We start from the raw sequence: 18,039 nt of genomic DNA, 5'->3' as shown, positions 1-18,039 counted from the left end.
TATTTATTACTGCTGGATTTCTTGACCTTTTATACCACTTCACATATTACCTTCCTAATTTTAGTTTCTAAGATTATAGGAAATTTTGAATTTTTCTTGGGATCCAGAACCACTTTTTTTTAAGAAATCATTTTATTGGGGGCTCATACAACTCTTATCACAATCCATCCATCCATCCATTGTGTCAAGCACATTTGTACATTTGTTGCCATCATCATTTTCAAAGCGATTTCTTTCTACTTGAGCCCTGGGTATCAGCTTCTCATTTTCCCCTTCCCTCCTCCTCCCTCCCTCATGAATCCTTGATAATTATAAATTATTATTATTTCACATCTTCACTGTCCGATGTCTCCCTTTGCCCCCTTGTCTGTTGTCCATCCCCATGAGGTGGTTATAGGTAGGTCATTGTGATCGCAGAACCACTTTTTGATTGTTTGCCTTTGCCTTTAGAGCCCTTTTCCCGTTCTCCATTGTTGTAATAACCTAAACCACAGTGCCTCCTGGCGCCCTGTAGACAAACCAGTTAACTTGGGCTGCCCAGTGGGGACGACCTTTTGAAATTTGCCACCCCTTCCCTCCCCCCACTGTGTGTGTGTGTGTGTGTGTGTGTGTGTTTTCTCTCTGCTTCTTATAACTTTGCTGTTATATTCAGATAATGCCACAAGATGGTGCCCAAATTGCAGCAAATTTCTTCTTGCATTTCCCAAGTGCCAGTCACCTTTCTCATCGGGTTCTTTACCCTTAAAGTGCAGCAGTATAGTATGAACTTTGTAAGAAAGAGATTTTGCTGATTGGGAACAATATGTCAAAATAGCAAGTGTAGGTTCAAACTCACCTTGATTTCGGTAATCACTCTGGTTTATGGCTGGAAAAATCTTTTGTAGACATTATTTTTGTTGTTGTTGTTAGGGTTAGGGTACAGTTAGGGTTAGTGTTAGTGTTAGGGTTGTTAGGGTTAGCGTTAGGGTTAGGGTGGTTAGGGTTATTAGCGACATTATCAATCTCAAACAGCAGCCTTTAGGGGGAAGTCCAAAGGTATATCATGTCTATTTTATGGCATCATAATAAATGACTGGCCGTGAAATTAGAACTGCTATTTGTGGCAGCTAATGAAGTGCTTCAGTTTACCACATGTATTGTCTCTATTTTCTTGGAGTCAATGAAAGTGTTAAAATGAAGAACCAAGCTTCATATTATCCAAATTTGGGTTTATTTGTTCTAAAACAATAATGGTTCTTGCTGTCTTTCCACTATATTTTTCTGTGTTAGGGTGGTATATTCCAGAAGAATCTGGCTCCTGTAAGTGCCGGATTTCAGTACCTGAAATTCAGTTTGCTTCTGAAATCTCTTTCCTGTGGGCTTGTAGAAGGGAGATATAACTGATTCCGTGGCCACCATTTCCATTTGAGTTAGAGGTAGAAGAAGAAAATTAAAACACATTCTTGGTCCCTGTTGAAGTATCTTGTAAAGATTAGTAAACTAAGAATAGGGGATATTATTGGTGGCATGGTGTATTTGGAACAGGGCTGCTAGCTACAAGATCAGCTGTTCTAATTCACTAGTCACTCCTTGGGAGAAAGAGGCTTTCTACTCCCCTGAAGAATTACAGTTTTGGAAACCCACAGGAGTAGTTCTGCCTTGTCCTGTGGGGTCACTATGAATTGGTATTGACTCGGTGACAGAGAGTTTGGTTTTGGTTTTTATATTGAAGGAATAAACATAGTAGAGAAGTAGAATTAAAAGGAATATATATCAATAAGCCAACAATCTGGGTCCTGTTAGATTCTGACTTATTCTGCATATTTTTTATTCCTATTAGCCTGTCTTTTACTACTGTATAAGAATAAATGTAAGATTTAGTGAGATGTTGTTTCTACCTAAAAAGCCCTTAGAAGGCTAGTAGTATTAACTCTTGGAGTCAGGATGAGGAAACTCACCTGTCTCATCTACTAAAGTTGTCTTGGTAATTTGGAGTAAGGGGAAGTCACTGGTTACATGAAGTATACAACCACTTAAACATGGTCTTTATTTACAGAGAGAAAACGTCTGGAAGCCAAACAACGGGAAGACATCTGGGAAGGCAGAGACCTGTCAGCTGTCTGAACATCACTCAACAAAAGGGAAAATTCCATGGATTCAGAAAACATTTCTGTAGTCTTCAGATAAGAGGATCTTTCCTGAGCTTTGCATACATGCAGATAGGCATGTTAATGAAAGATCAAGAGTAGGATGACTGACTGGGTGTAAAGGAAGATGGGCTTCTGCCTGTCTTCACTCCTCAGTGTAGTGCTTTGAAATCACCCTACTGTGATGGGCACAGAAGAGAGCCATCAGCCAGGAGGAACCAGGGAGCTGTGTGACTGCCCACAGTCCCGTAGGCAGGGATAGTCATGTTAGCTAGGCCCTACTTCAGGATGTTTTAAGGAAATTTCAAACAAAGCAGAGGATTCAAGCCTGCCATAACAGGAGACTAAGGCCCTACAAAGTCAGGCTTTCCTTGGACCCTCACAAAGCTGAGAGGAGTCATGTTGAGGAAGGCAGAATAGCACATAGGGCAGAACAGCAGCGCATGTACTTGGCATGCGTGGGGCAGCTCCAGAACTCAAAAACTGGTGAAGTGCAGCAGATGTGAGTATTTGGACTCCAGGGTTTGTACTGAGCTGAGTGCCTGTGGCTGGTCCAGCTGCACAGCAGCCGCGGGGCATGCCAGCTTCAGGTGCCAGTCCCAGTGTAAGCAGGCACACTATCATGTGAGAGGGAGACATTAAAGCCCGTCTTATGACATGTCACTTTGGTTGTTGTCAGCTTTTCATTTCCACAATGAAACGAGAGAGCAGCCCTGCTCGCCTGTTAGCATCATCGCAACACTGATGGGGTAAGAGTCTGCGGCTCTCATTGAGCTCCACTGAAGGAAGAGCTGATCTTCAGTCGCAGGGTGCGCTACAAAGTTGACTCTCCTGAGATTGTTGGGCATGAGTGGATATGCAGTAATAGCTCCTTCCCCTGCCTGCCCTTTGTGTACCACCTCCCCAGCCTCTTGACTTTTCCCATCTCTGCCACTCAGACATCCTGTGCAGAGCATGGCATGCAGCATGTGCTCGGTATGATCTTCTCAACCTGTGCCAGAGGCACGTGCCAAGTGGCACCACACCATTCATCACAATGCAGAGTATGCCGGGTAAAATAAACACCCCCGGGAAGTGACAGATTTCCTAAAGGACATGAGCAAATCAGGGCCTTGAATTTATCCTTGTCTGTCTGCTATCTGCAGCCTCAGTATTTTCAGAAAGCCACCCTGCACTGAAGAAATGGTCGTGCTAGACGTTAAGATGCTGAGGTAGCAAGAAGTAGCGTCTCATTGTGTTTTCAGCTAGGGCAACAGCCTTGTTTTTGTATGATGTAGCATCCATGACAATGATGGATTATTAGCATTGCCTAGAACATGGTAGAGTGGGGCTCTGTTGAAGCACTCCTCAGATGACCCTGGCTGTGGAGCTTAGTCTTGACCCTACTGTGCCTGCTGCTATTTCTTGCAGCTCCTCAACATTGCTTTTCTCATTCTTGGTCAGTTCTGCCAGTGTTCCTCGTTTATATTTTGGCACCTCTATTATAAGTTGGGGAGATTCAATGAGCCCCTTTCTTAACCCTTGTGTCCCACTGCCATTTAGTCCAGTTCCCCTCTGGCTTGTAGCTACAGATAGAAGATCTATTTGAATAGTATGGCTATATTTGCAAGGAAATGTAGAGAATTGCTGCTATGTTCATATGAATATGTATACCTCTGAGATGATACCTTTGCTGTACTTTGATCCTTCAAGGCTAAGGGTGACCTTAACCAAAAAGCAAGCCCATTGCCCTCAAGTCTATTACTGATCCTATAGGACAGGATAGAGCTCTGCCCCAAGGGGTTTTCAAGACTGCAAATCTCTCTGGATGCAGGCTGCCTCCTCTTTCTTTCACAGAGTGGCTGGTTGAACTGTAGACATCTCCATTAGCAGCCAAGCACCTAATCACTACACCACCATGGCTCCTGGAGTGACCTTGAGCAGTGACACTTGCTGTTACACAGAGCCCAATGTTTATTTCCCATTGTGCTTGTAGTTGTCGTGATTATGTTCATTGTAATGCTAGCAGCATGTATGTCTTTTTCCATTAATAGCATTAATAGAGAAGGTACTTTTAAGTTTTATTTTCCCAGGAGCTCATATTGATATCTACTGGCTTTCCTCCATTTCCCTCTCATCAGTGAGAGAGGGAAGAGAACCTGCTGAGGCCCAGCAGAGAGTATATTGAGCTTGTCCAGAGAGGAATCCAATCCATGATCCTATGAAAACCATGCCTTCACCAGCCAAGCTAACTAGAGGGTGCCCATTGGCTTGCACTGGCTCCTTGGTTAAATGTTTGGGAAGACAGCTGATGGGGCCTAGTGCTTCCTCTCTGTTGATAGACTGTCTCATTCCCAGGGTCACTTGAGATTTATAGTCGAAAGGTATGTCCCCACAACTTCTGATAGACTCTTCACAGAGGGAACATCTCTGGGAACTACAGATAATGATACTGTGTAAGAAGCTGAGGTGGCCAATGCTCTTCATCTCCCTGAGGTGAGTCTGACAGTTGGTTCTGTCTGGAATTTGGTGGTTGGCATTCTGTTACCATTCCACAGCTTGTTAAGAGCCATGCCAGCCACCGGTCCTCCCGTGTCCTTCCCTTTCCAGCTCAGAGAAGGGTAACAGCACAGCCCTTGTAGAGTGGGGTTTGTTTCCCCTCCTAAGAATTAGAACTGGCTGCACCAATCCAACGTGTGATGTGGGCAGCAAGACTGACACCAGAGCCAGTGGTTGTCTGCCTGGGCAGCTTTTTCTGGCCCTCTTCGAAACTGGATCCAGCAAGGAGCAGTGGGTAACCTCCCTGCCCGAGTCCAGTCATCAGTCACCACCCACTCCCCCGCCAGCTGCACATTCTTTCACAGACCATTAGTTGCATATGTGAGTATAATGTTGTTACTGTTTGGGAGATGTTTGCTGGATCCAAGAGGAAATCAGTCCTTCCCTTGTTTACCTAAACTGCCGTGCCAGAATAGAATGCTCCCTCTGCCTAGTGAAGGAGGTGAGGGAGTTGAGCGCGAACAGAGTGAAGGAGAGAGAAGAAAGCACATCCTTGTCTCCAGAGCCAGTGCCCAAGAGCATGTCCCCCTTTGCTCCCCAAAGTAGGAGCTGGGGTGTGTGTGTGTGTGTGTGTGTGTGTGTGTGTGTGTGTGTGTGTAAGAGATGTGGTGGGAGTAGGGTTAGTACTGTTTTAAATCTGCTACCAGTCATGTTGGTATTGCAGATTCAGTTATCATAGTTTCTGATCCTTGGACTCTACCTTCTTGCTTCCTCCTTCCATCTCTTATCCTTTCCAGCCCATGTGTCAGCATTGAGCCTGGGCATGACCATTGGTCGTAGGATAGTGTCCGCCCATCATCATGAGCAGCTTGTATGTGGGGGTGCAAAAGGGTAGAGTTAGTACTCAAGGAAGCATACAGAATCACAGCTGGTCTTGAGCAGCCCATGATGAGCAACCTTTATTGGCATTCGAGTATCAGACCTGCAAGGATCATCTCTTAGTGTGCCTTGGAGAAAAGATCTAAGAGTCATTTCCAAGAAGACCAGGGGGTTTTATACTACCTGAGCAAGAGCATATCTTGGCCACATCAAGCAGGGTTGGTGGCCTTTCCTAGGTTCAGTCTTTAGTTAAACGTTCCCTGTCTGACTTCTCCATTCGACAGGACCTGTGTTTCTTTTCCTACAGAGATTAGGGGTTTGTTCGACTGACCTTGTCATTACCAAAATTGAATTCTTGCAAAGTTTGCTCCAGAAACCTGGTCGAGACCTGAAATGTAGGCCAGTCCTGAGCTGTGTGATGATCCTGAGAGACTGGAGTGCCTAGCAGGAGCTTGGGTCTAGATAACTCCAGCAGTCCAGCTTGGCCTTCTCTTTCTGCTCTGCAGGAAGGCCCTCCCTGCCTGCTTCCCTCCCCTCCCACCTCCCCCACCCCCCACCCTCCGCCCTTGATATTTGTCCCTTCTCAAGCACTCAGTGAGTGAGGGTGTAGGCCCAGCAGGAGTTGCCTGAGGACCTTAGCTCCCAGGGATCTTAGAAACACCTATATGTGTGGTAGAGTAGAAGAAAACCCCTAAAACACACTTCTTGAGTCTGAGGGAGGAGTTCTAAGTGAGGACAGATCAAGTCGGGGGACTCTTTACTGCCTCTGCCCGTTATGACTTTGCCATGAGCTGGGTTGCACTGAGCTCCTGGCAGAGAGCTGACCTTCATCCCCTGTGTATTTTGGTCCTTTGTCTTCCATGCCTCTGGGACATGTACAAAGCACCATGGGGGGAGGGATGGGATCAGGGGAGACCCGAGCGTTAGTCCATCCCTAAAGAGCTGAGAACTCCGGAAGCAGGAACTCCGAGGACACTGTCTCCTCATGGGAGAGGAGCCCAGGGAGCCAAGTCTGGAAGCCATGGGCCAAAGGCCCAGCAACATCCTGCTTGGATGGTTTCGCCTACCAAAGGAGGCTTCCTGAGCAGCAGCTTGGTGCCTGTTGGCACTGGCCCCTTTCCCTCCGAATTGGGGCTCTGTGAAGGACATGGCTCCAGTAAGCTGAGGTATCTGGTGTGTGGGCAGCAACTGGGAGTGTGGGGACGGCTTTAGATGAGGTTGTTCCTGAGCCGCTGTGCCTGCTCCAGGGAGAGCTCTGTGTTGGCTCGATATGAATCCCCTGTAGGCCGAAGGAAGACAGGGTCAGAAGCCGGCCCTGCATCTGTCTGCAGGACAGCACGAGCACCCAGGTCCATTGCACCCAGCTCATCCTTTCCAGCACATGCATGTGGGCACCAACCCATTCCATAATAAAGGACCCAGGGCTGGTGTGGCCTTTCAGGGGAAGTGGGACAAATAGGTCATTCACATGTGCTCATTACTCTTTCCTCCCCATTGGATTTCTCTGCAAATTGTTCCTTGGGAGGCTGACCCCTAAAGATGATGTCACTGGGTTCCCTGATGCTCTAGTTTCTGGTTAAGTCAGTGGGAAGCAACCGTGCGAGATGAGAGGGTGGAAGTGGATGGTTCAGGGTATCTTCCCCGGCTCTGGCCCTGAGCTTCTATTCATCGCTCACTATGTCCCATTGCTGTCTGCACACCTCCCTAAATAGTCCTTTCTTTCAGTCACTCCAGATGCTCCGTTCCTGCAGACCCTGACGTAGAGAGATCTCTTAACTACTGTTTACAGCAGTAGACGGCCCCATCTTTCTCCTGCTGAAGGGCTGGTAAGGTCCAAACTGCCACCCTTGCAGTTGGCAGTCAAATGCCTTAACTGCTCCGCCACCAGGGCCACTGTGAGTTTGGCTCCCCTCATCAGGGAAGGCTTTTTGTAACCATTGGTGAAAGGACACAGAATCTACCTGGCTGAGAAGCCCGAGACTTTTCTTCCTCCTCCTCTTCAGAGTTATCTTTTGAAAACATAAATCTGATCTTGTGCTCTCTCGGCTGAAATTGTTGCCTGTCTCCAGAAAGCCCGCAAGATGAACTCCATTCATTTGGCAGCGGTTCTCCACCTGTGGGTCATGGCCCCTTTGGGGGTCGAACAACCCTTTCACAGGGGTTGCCCAATTCACAACAGTAGCAAAATTGCAGTTATGAAGTGGCAACGAAATTAGTTTTACGGTTCATGGGGGTCACCACCACATGAGGAACTGTATGAAAGGGTCGCGGCATGAGGAAGGTTGAGAACCACTGTTTTAGAAGAACCATCATCACCTTCCCTGCAGAGAATCTAAGTGCAGCTGAGGTACACAGCCCCCTGCCATGAAAAGTGAAAGCTCCCCGCCTTCTGGCTAGAAAATGGTGAGCCAAACTTTGCCGAGACTGCTTGCTCCCCTCTGGTTTTCGCCGACAGCGTTTGCCCCTCGTCTGAGACCAGCGGGCACGGGAAGCCTGTGGAAGCCCCCAGGCTGTTGCTGGTTCCCTGCTTGCTCAGTATCTCATTGTTGCCTGGTTGCTGACACTGTCGGTGTTTAGTTCCCTATTTGCCCGTCTGCATAGCCCACTGAACACTGGGCTCCTCTCTTCATAGTCACATCCCTAGTGCCTGGTCCACAAAAAGGGTCGTAACAAATGCTTGCTGACTAGCTCAACAGTTCTGCTCCCATAGGCACTAGTGGGTCTGTGTGCACTGCGAATAGGGGCTTTGTACAATCAGCAGGTGGGAGTCAGTACAGAATATGAACCCAGGCACCTACTTCGCCGCTACTGAATCACTAACTCTCCCTTGGTCCGAAGCTGTCAATCCCATAGCATGCCCCACCCCCTGGTGCCCTCCACCAGCCCCTCGCAAGCAGAGGTCACAGCTGGAGACAGCTACAGACCTGGGGGACTTGTGGTTTGGCATGTGAAGCGCTCAGCTTAGGCTGGAGGCTACTGAGAAAGATGATGTGGAAAGGAACGGGAGGAGTGGTGGGCTGGGGAAGGGAAATCCTCACAAGGAGCTGGGCCCGAGTATAGGACAGATGGGAGGAAGGGGGACAGACAGCCGTGACGGTGAGCCTGCGAGTCTGACTCATTTCCCTGCGAGGCTGGCCAAAGACTCATCTCTATCATCCCTGGCTCTTACACAAACACACGTGCACACTACACATGGGGCCCATTTCTGGCCTCCCACACATCATACCTCGTCACATTCCTAACCTCTTACCCACATGCCACACCTAGGGCCCTTTCCTAGACACACACGCCACACAAGTCCCATTCCCCATTCTTCCAGCACCATGAGCCCGGCCAGGGCTGGTCCTGCAGTGGCTCGGTTACCTGTGTGGCAGTTGTGCAGCCAGATCCGGTGCCCATCATATTTGCAGCGGCACTGCATCATGTTGTTGGAGAAATCAGACTCTGCCACCTCGAATTTGGGGTTCACAACCACCTGGGGTGAGAGAAGGGGACAGCCTAATGAGCCCCGAGTGGTGGTTTCTGTGAGTTGACAGTGGCTCGGTGTTCCTTCCTCTGGAGGGTGGCTACAGTCTTCGCTTTGTGAATCCTGACAGTCTACCATAGGAAGCCACCATTGTTGAGTCAGCCCTGACTCTCAGGCATTGCTACTGCCAGGTTGTCAGTTCTGCTTCAGATGACCCTGCAGACCACAGGAGAGCTGCTCTGTGGGGTTTCCGAGGCTGTAAATCTTTATGGAAGCTGACTACCTCATTTCAAACCCAGCGGTGGGTTTGAACTCGACCTCATAGTTAACAGCCCCACACCTAACCCAGAGTGCCACCAGGGCTCCCTAGGAAGGCATTAGCATCCCCATTTTGCAGATAGGGACTGAGAAGTCACAGCTGGTTTGATCAAGGCCGGGGGCTCTGGGTCTTAACTTGGCGCTCTCTCCCCTACAGCACAGCTCCTTTGAGTGACGGGCTTGTTGGAGACCCTGTGTGGAACCCTTTTCCTTCCTTTGACTGCAAGGAAGCTTTAGGAAATCTAGAGGAAATGAGGTTCTGTAAGGGGTTCTGCCTCTTGGCCCCAGCCCCTTACCTGGAAGATGTAGTCCCCAGGGCCCACATCTGTGATATCCACCCATTGGCAGTCGATGTCATGCCGGTAGGTGTCCCAGCAGCCTACAGTCACCCCCTGCTCCCCAAAGTTGGCACATGCATAGCGCCGCTGCAGCCCTGTGAAGAAGGGTTCAGACAGTTGCTGGGGCTGAGTAGGTGCTTGGCACTAAGCCCTCTGCTAGGTCTTGTACGTCGTTTAGCCTTGAATTCTCCCTCCGGCCTTCCCAGGTAAATACCACTGTATCCACCTGTCAGGGACCTGAGGTGGCGCAGCTGCTGAGCAGAGCCAGGACTCCTAATAAATAAGAGCCCAGCACTGGGCCAAACCACCACCTGTGACAATGATTATTTGGAAATTTGGTTGAAAGATCATAGCTCTGTTGTGCTAATTCACTTGTCCACCCATCACATCCATCGGAAAATCCAGTGTTAGCCATGCTGTTTCTGCAAAGAGGAATCCAGTAATCCATGCCCTCAAAAGATTCCACTGAGATGAATTTGGCTCGCCTACGACAATTAGCTGAGTTAGGAAACAGGCATTTAGAAAGTGGTACCACGTGTGTTGGAGATGCAGACAGAAGAAGTAGACTGCCCATCTCATTTCAGAAGGTAAGAAGTAGATCTTGTTTAATTTCCTGAGGACTGTTGCCAACCAGGGAAGCAATCCCCATCTGTGCCCATCTCCGTGTTGGGGCTTGGGGCTGTTGGACAGGGCAGAGGGGGTCCCAAAAGGACTAATATAACATGAGAGATGGGTGGGGGGCCCTCAAATACACTGGTAGGAAGCCACGTACCTGTGGGGCAGTTCGTGTCCTCTAGACAGAAGCTGGCCTTGTGTCCCTCAGCCACCTTGGAGCCATTGAGAGTGAGTAGGTCATAGTGGGTGAAGACTTCAATGCTGTGATAGTGCCTGTGTGACAGCAGAGGCTGTTGGCTGGGCAGCAACACCATCGGATCCTCTCAGAGGAGCTGGCAGGGGGCTGAGGCCCGTGGCCCATCATTACCCAGAGAGAAAGTCATAATAGCAGGGCAGTGCCTGTCTCCATCCCAAACCCAAGATTAGCGTGACCCACAACCCGTTTCCCGGCACAGCTGCCCCATCACCCAGCGGTCTACCTAAGTCAAATCAAAGCTCTACCCCAGTAGCCTCCAGGAGGCTGGTGCTGGGCTGCAGGCCCCAGCTAGAAACAAGGAGAGGGCACCTGGTGTGGGGAAAGGGAGCAGGGTGGGGGGGAGGCCCTCGCAGCAAGGTCAGGAGCTGAACGAAGGAAGGGAAAGGGAGCTTAGCCTGAGATCAAATTGCCACCATCATTCCCAGTCCTGTAATGACACCTCTGTTCAGGCTACAGGAAAAGGTACTCATTATCCCAGGCAAGGCCAAGTCCCAAAGCTGCTGCCCACCCCTCAACCTCCCCACTCCCGCCCGCTGCTGTGTCCTTAAATGGGGCACATCGCTTTCCCTTCAGTCTTTGCCACAGGCATTGTCTCCCTCTGTCTGGGCTGGAGGCTCCTGATAGGAAAGAATGCCCATTGTCTCTTTAGAGGCAGTCCGTTCACACTGTTGTCTGAGGGGTCTCGCCTTGCTGGCGCTCAAACCAGCGGGCTAACTCTGCAGAGCCAGCATCCTGGACAGGGTGCTTATTTGGGGAGTACCCCAAATAAGAGCCAGGAGTCCCTACTTTTCCTGGCTCCTAGAGACAGGGATGACCCAAGGCCCAACATAGGAAAATGGCCCAATGCCATTCTAACAAAGACAGATTCTGCCGGCCATGAGACATCTCTTGGGCTCCATGATGACCGTCAACACAAGAGCATCCAAGGGGAGGTGAGAGGGAGCTGAGGAGGGCAGGCTGATGCTCTTGTGACAGTATTCTTCCTGGAGGCCAGGCCAGGCTAACGGCAAAGGAAACCTCACCAGAGACGAGAGCCCTTGTGGAAAGACCAGGCTGCTTCAGCCCACAGCTCTGGGGCCAAGGCTTGGTGGGGGCGGGCACTCACATGTGACACTGGTGCCAAATCCAGCTGTGGCGCCCAGTCTTGGGCCTGAAGTCAGCTCGGCCCAAGTTGTAGATCTGGGAGGAGAAGCGCAGCAGGCGCCGGTGTCCATAGGGCCAGTCCATGAGGTCGGCCGACCGGGAGAGGCAGTTCTCCTCGTGGGCGCAGTAGAGCTGGCTGAGCGGGCGGTCCTCCAGGTAGGCCGTCTCCTGCACCAGCTGGGCGTTCATCACGAGGTCGGGAGCACCTGCAGATGTCCGCGGATGGCATGGTGGGGCAGCCACAAGCAATCCTGGCTGCAGCACGATGGGCAGCCTGACCCTCATGTCACCCTTTTGGGAGGGGCTCGGGCAAGGAGGGCAGTTTGGGAGCTGTGGGTTGTATTAAAGGAGCAGTCCCTGGGTACTGCAAAGAGTTAACACCCACAGTTGCTCGCTGAGAAAAGTGCCTTGGAAGAAAGGCCTGGCAACCTACTTCCCAAAGAGCAGCCGTGGCTGTGCCCTCAATACACTCAGCTGCCAGCCATGGGTTACCCTAGCCAAGTCCCTGCCTCTCCCCGGGCCCCAGTCCTTCAGAGGAAGGGGTGGGTGTGAAGGGGAGTGGGGTAGGTTCATCGCCAGGGCCAGGCCTGCTCATTCACACTGCCACAGGTTCCCTCATCCAGCCTGACCTCCCCAGCGGGCAGCATTGTGGGCATCCCGCGCATCTGTCTGAGGCTTCTGCCTGCCCTCTCTGCAGCCCCCTGCCTCTTGGCCATCGCTGCCATCCCCACCTCAAGTGTCTACAAAAATGCGAGCTGGCACAGCGAGTGCCACGGAGCTCCAGAGGAGTGGAGAGGCCCGTTCTCAGGGCTTCTGTGTGCAAAAGCACAAGCTTCAGATTCTAGACAGCGGTGCCAGCCGTGTGGGGCTCCACCGGCGGAGAGATGGGAGTACCCGGTGGGTGTCATGGCTGTGCCCAGGGGCTCAAGGGACTGGGCGGAAGACCTGCACCATTGCCAAGAGCCAGCATCGTGGTTATCCATTGGGCTGCTCACCACAAGGTCAGTAGTTGCAAACCACCAGCTTCTCTCAGGAACAAAGACAGGGCTTCCTATTCCGTAAAGAGTTACGGATCTCAGGAACTCATAGGGCCGGTTCTACCTCTCCTAACAGGGTCGCTTTGAGTTGTCATCGACTTGGTGGCAGGGAGTTTGGTTTGGTTTCTGTGTTTGCCACTGACAGACCCTAGAGTTCCCGAGGTGAAGGAGGAAAGCGCCCAGAGAGGACGAGAGAGGGCAAGAAACGAGAAGCACTATGGCTCACCAGGGCAGCAGGTGGGCAAGGGGGCAGGTTGGTGTGGGCAGTGTGTTCAGCACTTGGGCAGCAGGACAGGGGAAGGGGCAGGCTCCCGGGAAGGGAAACTGAGGACCAGCAAGCCCCCACATTGCTGTCAGAGGGTGGTATAGGGGGCCGCTGTCCTGGCCCTGGACAGAGAGGAAACCTCTAAAGGTCATGGACAAAGGTCAGGGGTGGCTCAGGCTTGACATCTGTCTGGAAAGAAGGTCAAGTGGCAGCTGTTGGGCTGGACACTGGTCTTGGCCCAGACCTGGTTGGCAGGTTTCCGACGTGAGAATCTGGGTCTATGAGGCAGACTGACGCCTCAGTGGTCTGTCCCTGAGCCTTCTGGGTAAGCCCTGCCCAAGAGGGGAACACAGAGCTGTTTCCACAGCCCGAGCATGACTCTCATTTATATACCAGCCATAGCCCCTCAAACATTTGTTGACTACGATTGACCCTGATACATCGATGTGACGTTGGGACCCACTATACTCACACACAGGTCCAAAGGGGTGGGGTGGGGGGAATACCCTCATTCCATGTGATGTAACATGCATGGTTTTTACTCGGGTTTTTTTTTTAACGATTGGTCATGACTCGAAAATGGACACATTGTTCTACATCTTTGGGTTTTCCTGTGCCCTCTCTTCACTCACAGAACTGGGCTGCCATGGCCTGGTAATTGGCAGAGCCTGTGCCCCAAGGCCCCGTGGGCTGAGGGAGGGGGCAGTGGGCAGCCACCGGTACTCACTGTCTGTGCAGGACACTCCGGCCGAGAAGCGACCCGCACCGTGGGAGCAGTGCACTGGCCCGTGCCGCTGACACTGCTGCAGGGCCAGCTCCGTCCCCGAGCAGCGCACCCCACTCAGCACCACGTCTCCAGCCCCTGGCGTCCCTTGCCAGTACCAGGTGTCCTGGGGAAACAGCCAGCGTCCCCTGTCAGGTCTGAGAGGGGCCTGGTCTCCTTGATTCCTCACCCCTGAGCTTGGGTCCCGAGGACCCCCCCCTCCACCAGGCTCCACTTAGCCCGGGCCTGGGACACTTCAGTAATGGGGATCCGAGCAGTCCGTTCTACATCTGGATCCTCAGGAGGACTAGACATTTCTTCTATGTGTTGAGGCAAAACTCCAGCTGTCTGGGGCGCCACCCCTTTTCCCTCTTCCACATGGCAGCCCGCAAGCATGAAAAAGAGGGGCCTCTTCTCTTCCTCCCCACCCAGCCGTACTCCCAGTCTCCCAGGGTGGGACCTGGCTCTCCAGGCAGACATTGAGTCCAATATGTGTGCTTGCAGGGGGGCCTCTACATCCTCTCCAGTGCAGTTCTGATACCTTTGGACTCGACCCACTTCTTTCCACCTGAGCTTCCACTAGTCTGGTCCAAGCCAGCATTGTCCCCCACCTGGGCTGTGGCAGCCTCCTGCACAGGGGGGTGGGGGGTGGGGGGGGGTGCGGACTGTATCCATGTTCTTCTCCCCACAACCCTTTTCCAAAAGAGCAACTCTGCAACCCCGGGTCCCTGTTCCCTCCGCCAATGTACGTTTTCTCTGGCTAACTTCCAGACGCCCTTCCTGAGTGCACAGCTATAAACACTTTACGAAAGTCTGCCACCCCTCCATGACAATCCATTGCATGAGGCAGGGGCCCCATCCTCTTGTCCCTCAGCACGCAGCATGGCCTCAAATCCAGAATGCCTGTAATTAATCGTTGAGCATGTGAACAAGGGCCAGCGGTCTAGCTCTGCCCAGGGCCACTCGAAGGAAGCTGTGGTCCTTGAGACTAGGGTGGGGGACGCAAAATAGGGAAGACGTGAGGTGGGGACCTACCTTGATGGCGTGGTTGGCAAAGCCCAGACCGAGCTGCCGGCAGGTCACTATGGCTTCGGTGAGCCCCCAGTGGTCGCTGCACACGGCTCCCCAGCGTTGGATCCCATTCACTTCCACCTGCACCTCCACCACACCCTCCTCGGCACTGCGCCCACCGGCTAAGCGCACCTGCGACCATCAGAAGCGTGTGAGGAGCAGGGGGCTGTGGGAGGGGGACCCAGCCCAGAGAGCCTTCTCTTCTCTGCGGCTAGACGGATGCCCCCTTTCCTAGGGCCCTAACTTCTAAATGGAGGACATCGGCTAGACTCTCGGAGAGAGACCTGGCCCTGAGCCCTCACTAGGGGTTCCTACCTGGTCCTGAGATCCTCCTCACAACATGCATGGTTGCTGCCTCATCCACAGTTACCCCTGCACCCCAGACCATTCACCCCATTTGATCAGAGAGGGAGCCAAGAGCAAAGACGTGAGGTGACCTGCCTAGTCCCTTGTGAGCACTGAACACAGAGCTCTCCTGCCACCCGGCCTCCTCACGGCCACTGCCCAGGCCCACTTGGCACCATGACCCGGGGGTGTCCTGAAGGAAGCCCCCACCCCCGGGAGACCCAGCCAGGTGGCCTCCATGCTGGCTGTCAGGTAGAGTTATCTGGGCTGGAGGCTGAAGCTCCAACAGCCTCTCCTGGGTGCCTGCCCACTAGCTCAAGCTGGTGACTCGGGCGATCTCTGGTAGCCTGGCTTCCAGGCCCCAGGCCGAGGGGGACCTGAGCTCACCTGATTCCGGAAGCCCATGTTGGGCACGTTGCACCGGACGGCAGCGTCATTCTCATGCCGACAGCCATTCTGGGAGCCTTCCAGGGCTCGGCAGTCGCTGAGAGTCCGCTCATAGCCCCGGCAACGCACCTCACTCAGGTGGATGGGGCCTAGCCCTGCGGGGGTGGGGGCAGGGGAGAGGTGCTGTATGGGACTTGGTGTCTGCAACCTCGCACCCAGGCTACCCCCACCCCCACGGACTGGACTGGGAGAGCCGTCTGCCTTGGCCCGGAGTGACAGCGCCGCCAACCAATGGCCACGTGTTCATCCACCTGTCTCACCAGACCCCAGACCCACCCGCTCCACTCACCTTGGCCCAGCTGGGCCCCAAAGAGGGCCTCCCGAGCAGAACCAAAGCCCAGCTGGCGACACACGACACTGGCGGAGATGAGGTTCCATCTGTGGTCGCAGACAGTGCCCCACTGGTGGTGCCTGAGCACTTCCACCCGGCCCTCGCCCACCTGGGCCCCCGAGCGGAGGCGCACCCTGGGCTCCTACGGAGAGAAGCCAGTTTCAGGGCTGGGCTCCACGGCACCACCGAGTTCCAGCCCGCCTTTTGTCCCCCACTTTCCCCGTGGCCAAGTGGGGAGACAGCAGCAGTGAGAGCCACAGCTAGGACAGGACGGGAATAAGGAGCGCCTTACAGGAGAGGACCTTCCCTGGGAGGCAGGCACCCACCAAGTCGCCGCGCCTGCCCCCTTCCTCCCTCAACCTCGGCTAACTCCTTGTTCTTTGGGGTGGAGCTAAAGCGTCCTGGTGACGCAATGGGTTAAGTGGTGTGCCGCTAACCTCAAGGTCAGTAGTTCACACCCACCAGCGGCTCCGCAGGAGAGATGCCGCGTTCTATTCCCGGTAAGGATTCATAGCCTCGCGGGGTGCTTGGGGGGGTGGTGGTGGTCTTTCTTCTGTAGGATCACTATGTATCAGTTGACTGAGCAGCATTGGGTTTGGGGCTGAATTGGGTCAGCACGACCCCAAAGGCCTATGGACTGTTCTAGGGAGGTGCAGGTGTGGAGTGTGAATGACAATAAACAACTCACTGCCTCCCAGTCGCCCCCCCCCCAGCTCACCACGACCTTATAGGTGGTCCCCAAGACTGTACATCTTTATGGGAGCAGAGAGCATAGCTCCCTCCCCATGGGGCGGTCTGTGGGTTGGAATCATGGACCTCGCCTTTGGTTGGCAGTCCCATGCCTGATCCATGGACCAAGGACCCCCAAACCGAGCTTGAATTCTGTTGGAATAATTCTCCCTGCCTTCTGCTCCGTTGTGGCGACGGTCTGTTGGGGGCCGGTCTGTCTGAAACGCCTCTCTGCTGTAGCTCACTTTCTTTTTATAACAAAAAAACAAAACCCACACCCAACCCCCCCCCTCGGGGTGGGGGAGGGGGGGGGGGGGGGGGAGGGGGGGGGGGGGGGGGGGGGGGGGGGGGGGCTGTTCAATACCTTCTCCAGAGACAGGATGTAGTGGCAATGTAATTACTGTTTTTATGGTCACCTTCTATTCCTGGCAGGACACACCATTTCCCCACTAAAGGGAGGGCTACACACTGTCCTTTCTAAGTCCATCTGTGAGGTGCCCCTCCTCCCACCTGGGTCCAGGGCTTCTGGGGGCCCGGAGCCAGCCCCTCCACATGGGGGTCCCAGGGTGCTGCAGCTATGGGGCTCACCTGGGCCCGGGGTTCCTTGTGCCGTGCCTTTGCCTTGGGTGGACGGAAGCGGGGCCCGGCCACACAGCTGACCACCGCGTGCATTCCCCCCGGGCAGGCCAGCTGAGGCTTGCCCTGGGCCGGGGACACCTGCACCTGGCAGCTGGCCATGTGAGGCTCTGTCCCTAGGCAGGTGACACGGTGAATCCAGAAGGAATTCTTCTTGATCAAGCTCTTCAGCCTGGAAGATGAGTGAGGTTAGGAGGAAGGGAGGCCGTGCAGGGCAGAAAGGAAGCTTTTCTACCCAGGTGCCTGTCAGGAAGCCGTTCCTCACCTGGAATTGGGATCCTTCATCTTCAGATTCCAGACCTTCCTGTGGAGGGAGGAAAGGAGGGAGGGTGGAGCTGGTGCAGGCTCCTCCCACCCCTTCGTTTGCACCGGACTTTACAGTTTATAAATTCATCCACCAGTCATTTCCATGCAAAGCCTCACAATAGTGCCAGGTGGGAAACCACGTCACAGGTAACAACAGGCCATTTGACCCCCGAAGGAAGCCAAGCCTAAAAAGGCCCCTTCTCCAGCCCGGAAGAAGGTGGAGCCTTTGGGGGTGGGGGTGGCGCTGAGACAAGGCACCAGGGCCAAGGTCCTCTCAGGACTGGTGGCCATTAAAGCCGGTGCATGTTGGGGCAGCCTACCCAGAGAAACCCAGGCTGTAATCAGAGCTGCTCTTGTCATGGACGTTGGATGAGCCAGCGAGACCCAGAGGTGCAATTACCAGGTCCTGGGGAGATGGAGGCCCACATCCCAGCCATCCCTAGGGAGGGAGCCCTGTGGCTACCACGTGGCAGCCCAGCACCCCTCCTGA

At 53.3% G+C, this 18,039-nt stretch overlaps 2 protein-coding genes across 2 annotated transcripts in view; one reads left to right on the top strand and one right to left on the bottom strand.

Moving 5' to 3' along the window:
• Positions 1–2,789, top strand: part of R3HCC1L (R3H domain and coiled-coil containing 1 like) — a 95,553-nt gene extending 92,764 nt beyond the window's left edge. The window contains exon 8 of the mRNA XM_004701013.2: positions 2,036–2,789. Within this exon, the coding sequence (XP_004701070.1) occupies positions 2,036–2,103 (68 nt within the window). The 3' untranslated portion in view covers positions 2,104–2,789. The remainder of the gene's footprint in view (positions 1–2,035) is intronic.
• Positions 2,790–6,053: 3,264 nt separating this feature from the next.
• Positions 6,054–18,039, bottom strand: part of LOXL4 (lysyl oxidase like 4) — a 15,229-nt gene continuing 3,243 nt past the window's right edge. Inside the window, exons 4-14 of the mRNA XM_004701012.3 lie at positions 17,509–17,547; positions 17,196–17,415; positions 15,837–16,020; positions 15,488–15,642; positions 14,720–14,887; positions 13,649–13,811; positions 11,582–11,825; positions 10,378–10,493; positions 9,564–9,700; positions 8,847–8,958; positions 6,054–6,762 (exon numbers count right to left, since the gene is read on the bottom strand). Coding sequence (XP_004701069.3) covers positions 6,692–6,762; positions 8,847–8,958; positions 9,564–9,700; positions 10,378–10,493; positions 11,582–11,825; positions 13,649–13,811; positions 14,720–14,887; positions 15,488–15,642; positions 15,837–16,020; positions 17,196–17,415; positions 17,509–17,547 — 1,609 coding nt within the window. The 3' untranslated portion in view covers positions 6,054–6,691. The remainder of the gene's footprint in view (positions 6,763–8,846; positions 8,959–9,563; positions 9,701–10,377; positions 10,494–11,581; positions 11,826–13,648; positions 13,812–14,719; positions 14,888–15,487; positions 15,643–15,836; positions 16,021–17,195; positions 17,416–17,508; positions 17,548–18,039) is intronic.

The sequence above is a fragment of the Echinops telfairi genome, unplaced genomic scaffold, assembly GCF_000313985.2.
Source record: "Echinops telfairi isolate 266 unplaced genomic scaffold, ASM31398v2 ScPeMD7_70;HRSCAF=299, whole genome shotgun sequence".
NCBI lineage: Eukaryota > Metazoa > Chordata > Mammalia > Afrosoricida > Tenrecidae > Echinops > Echinops telfairi.
The sequence above is the reverse complement of the archived record's forward strand: the minus strand, read 5'-3'. Positions and strand labels throughout refer to the sequence as shown.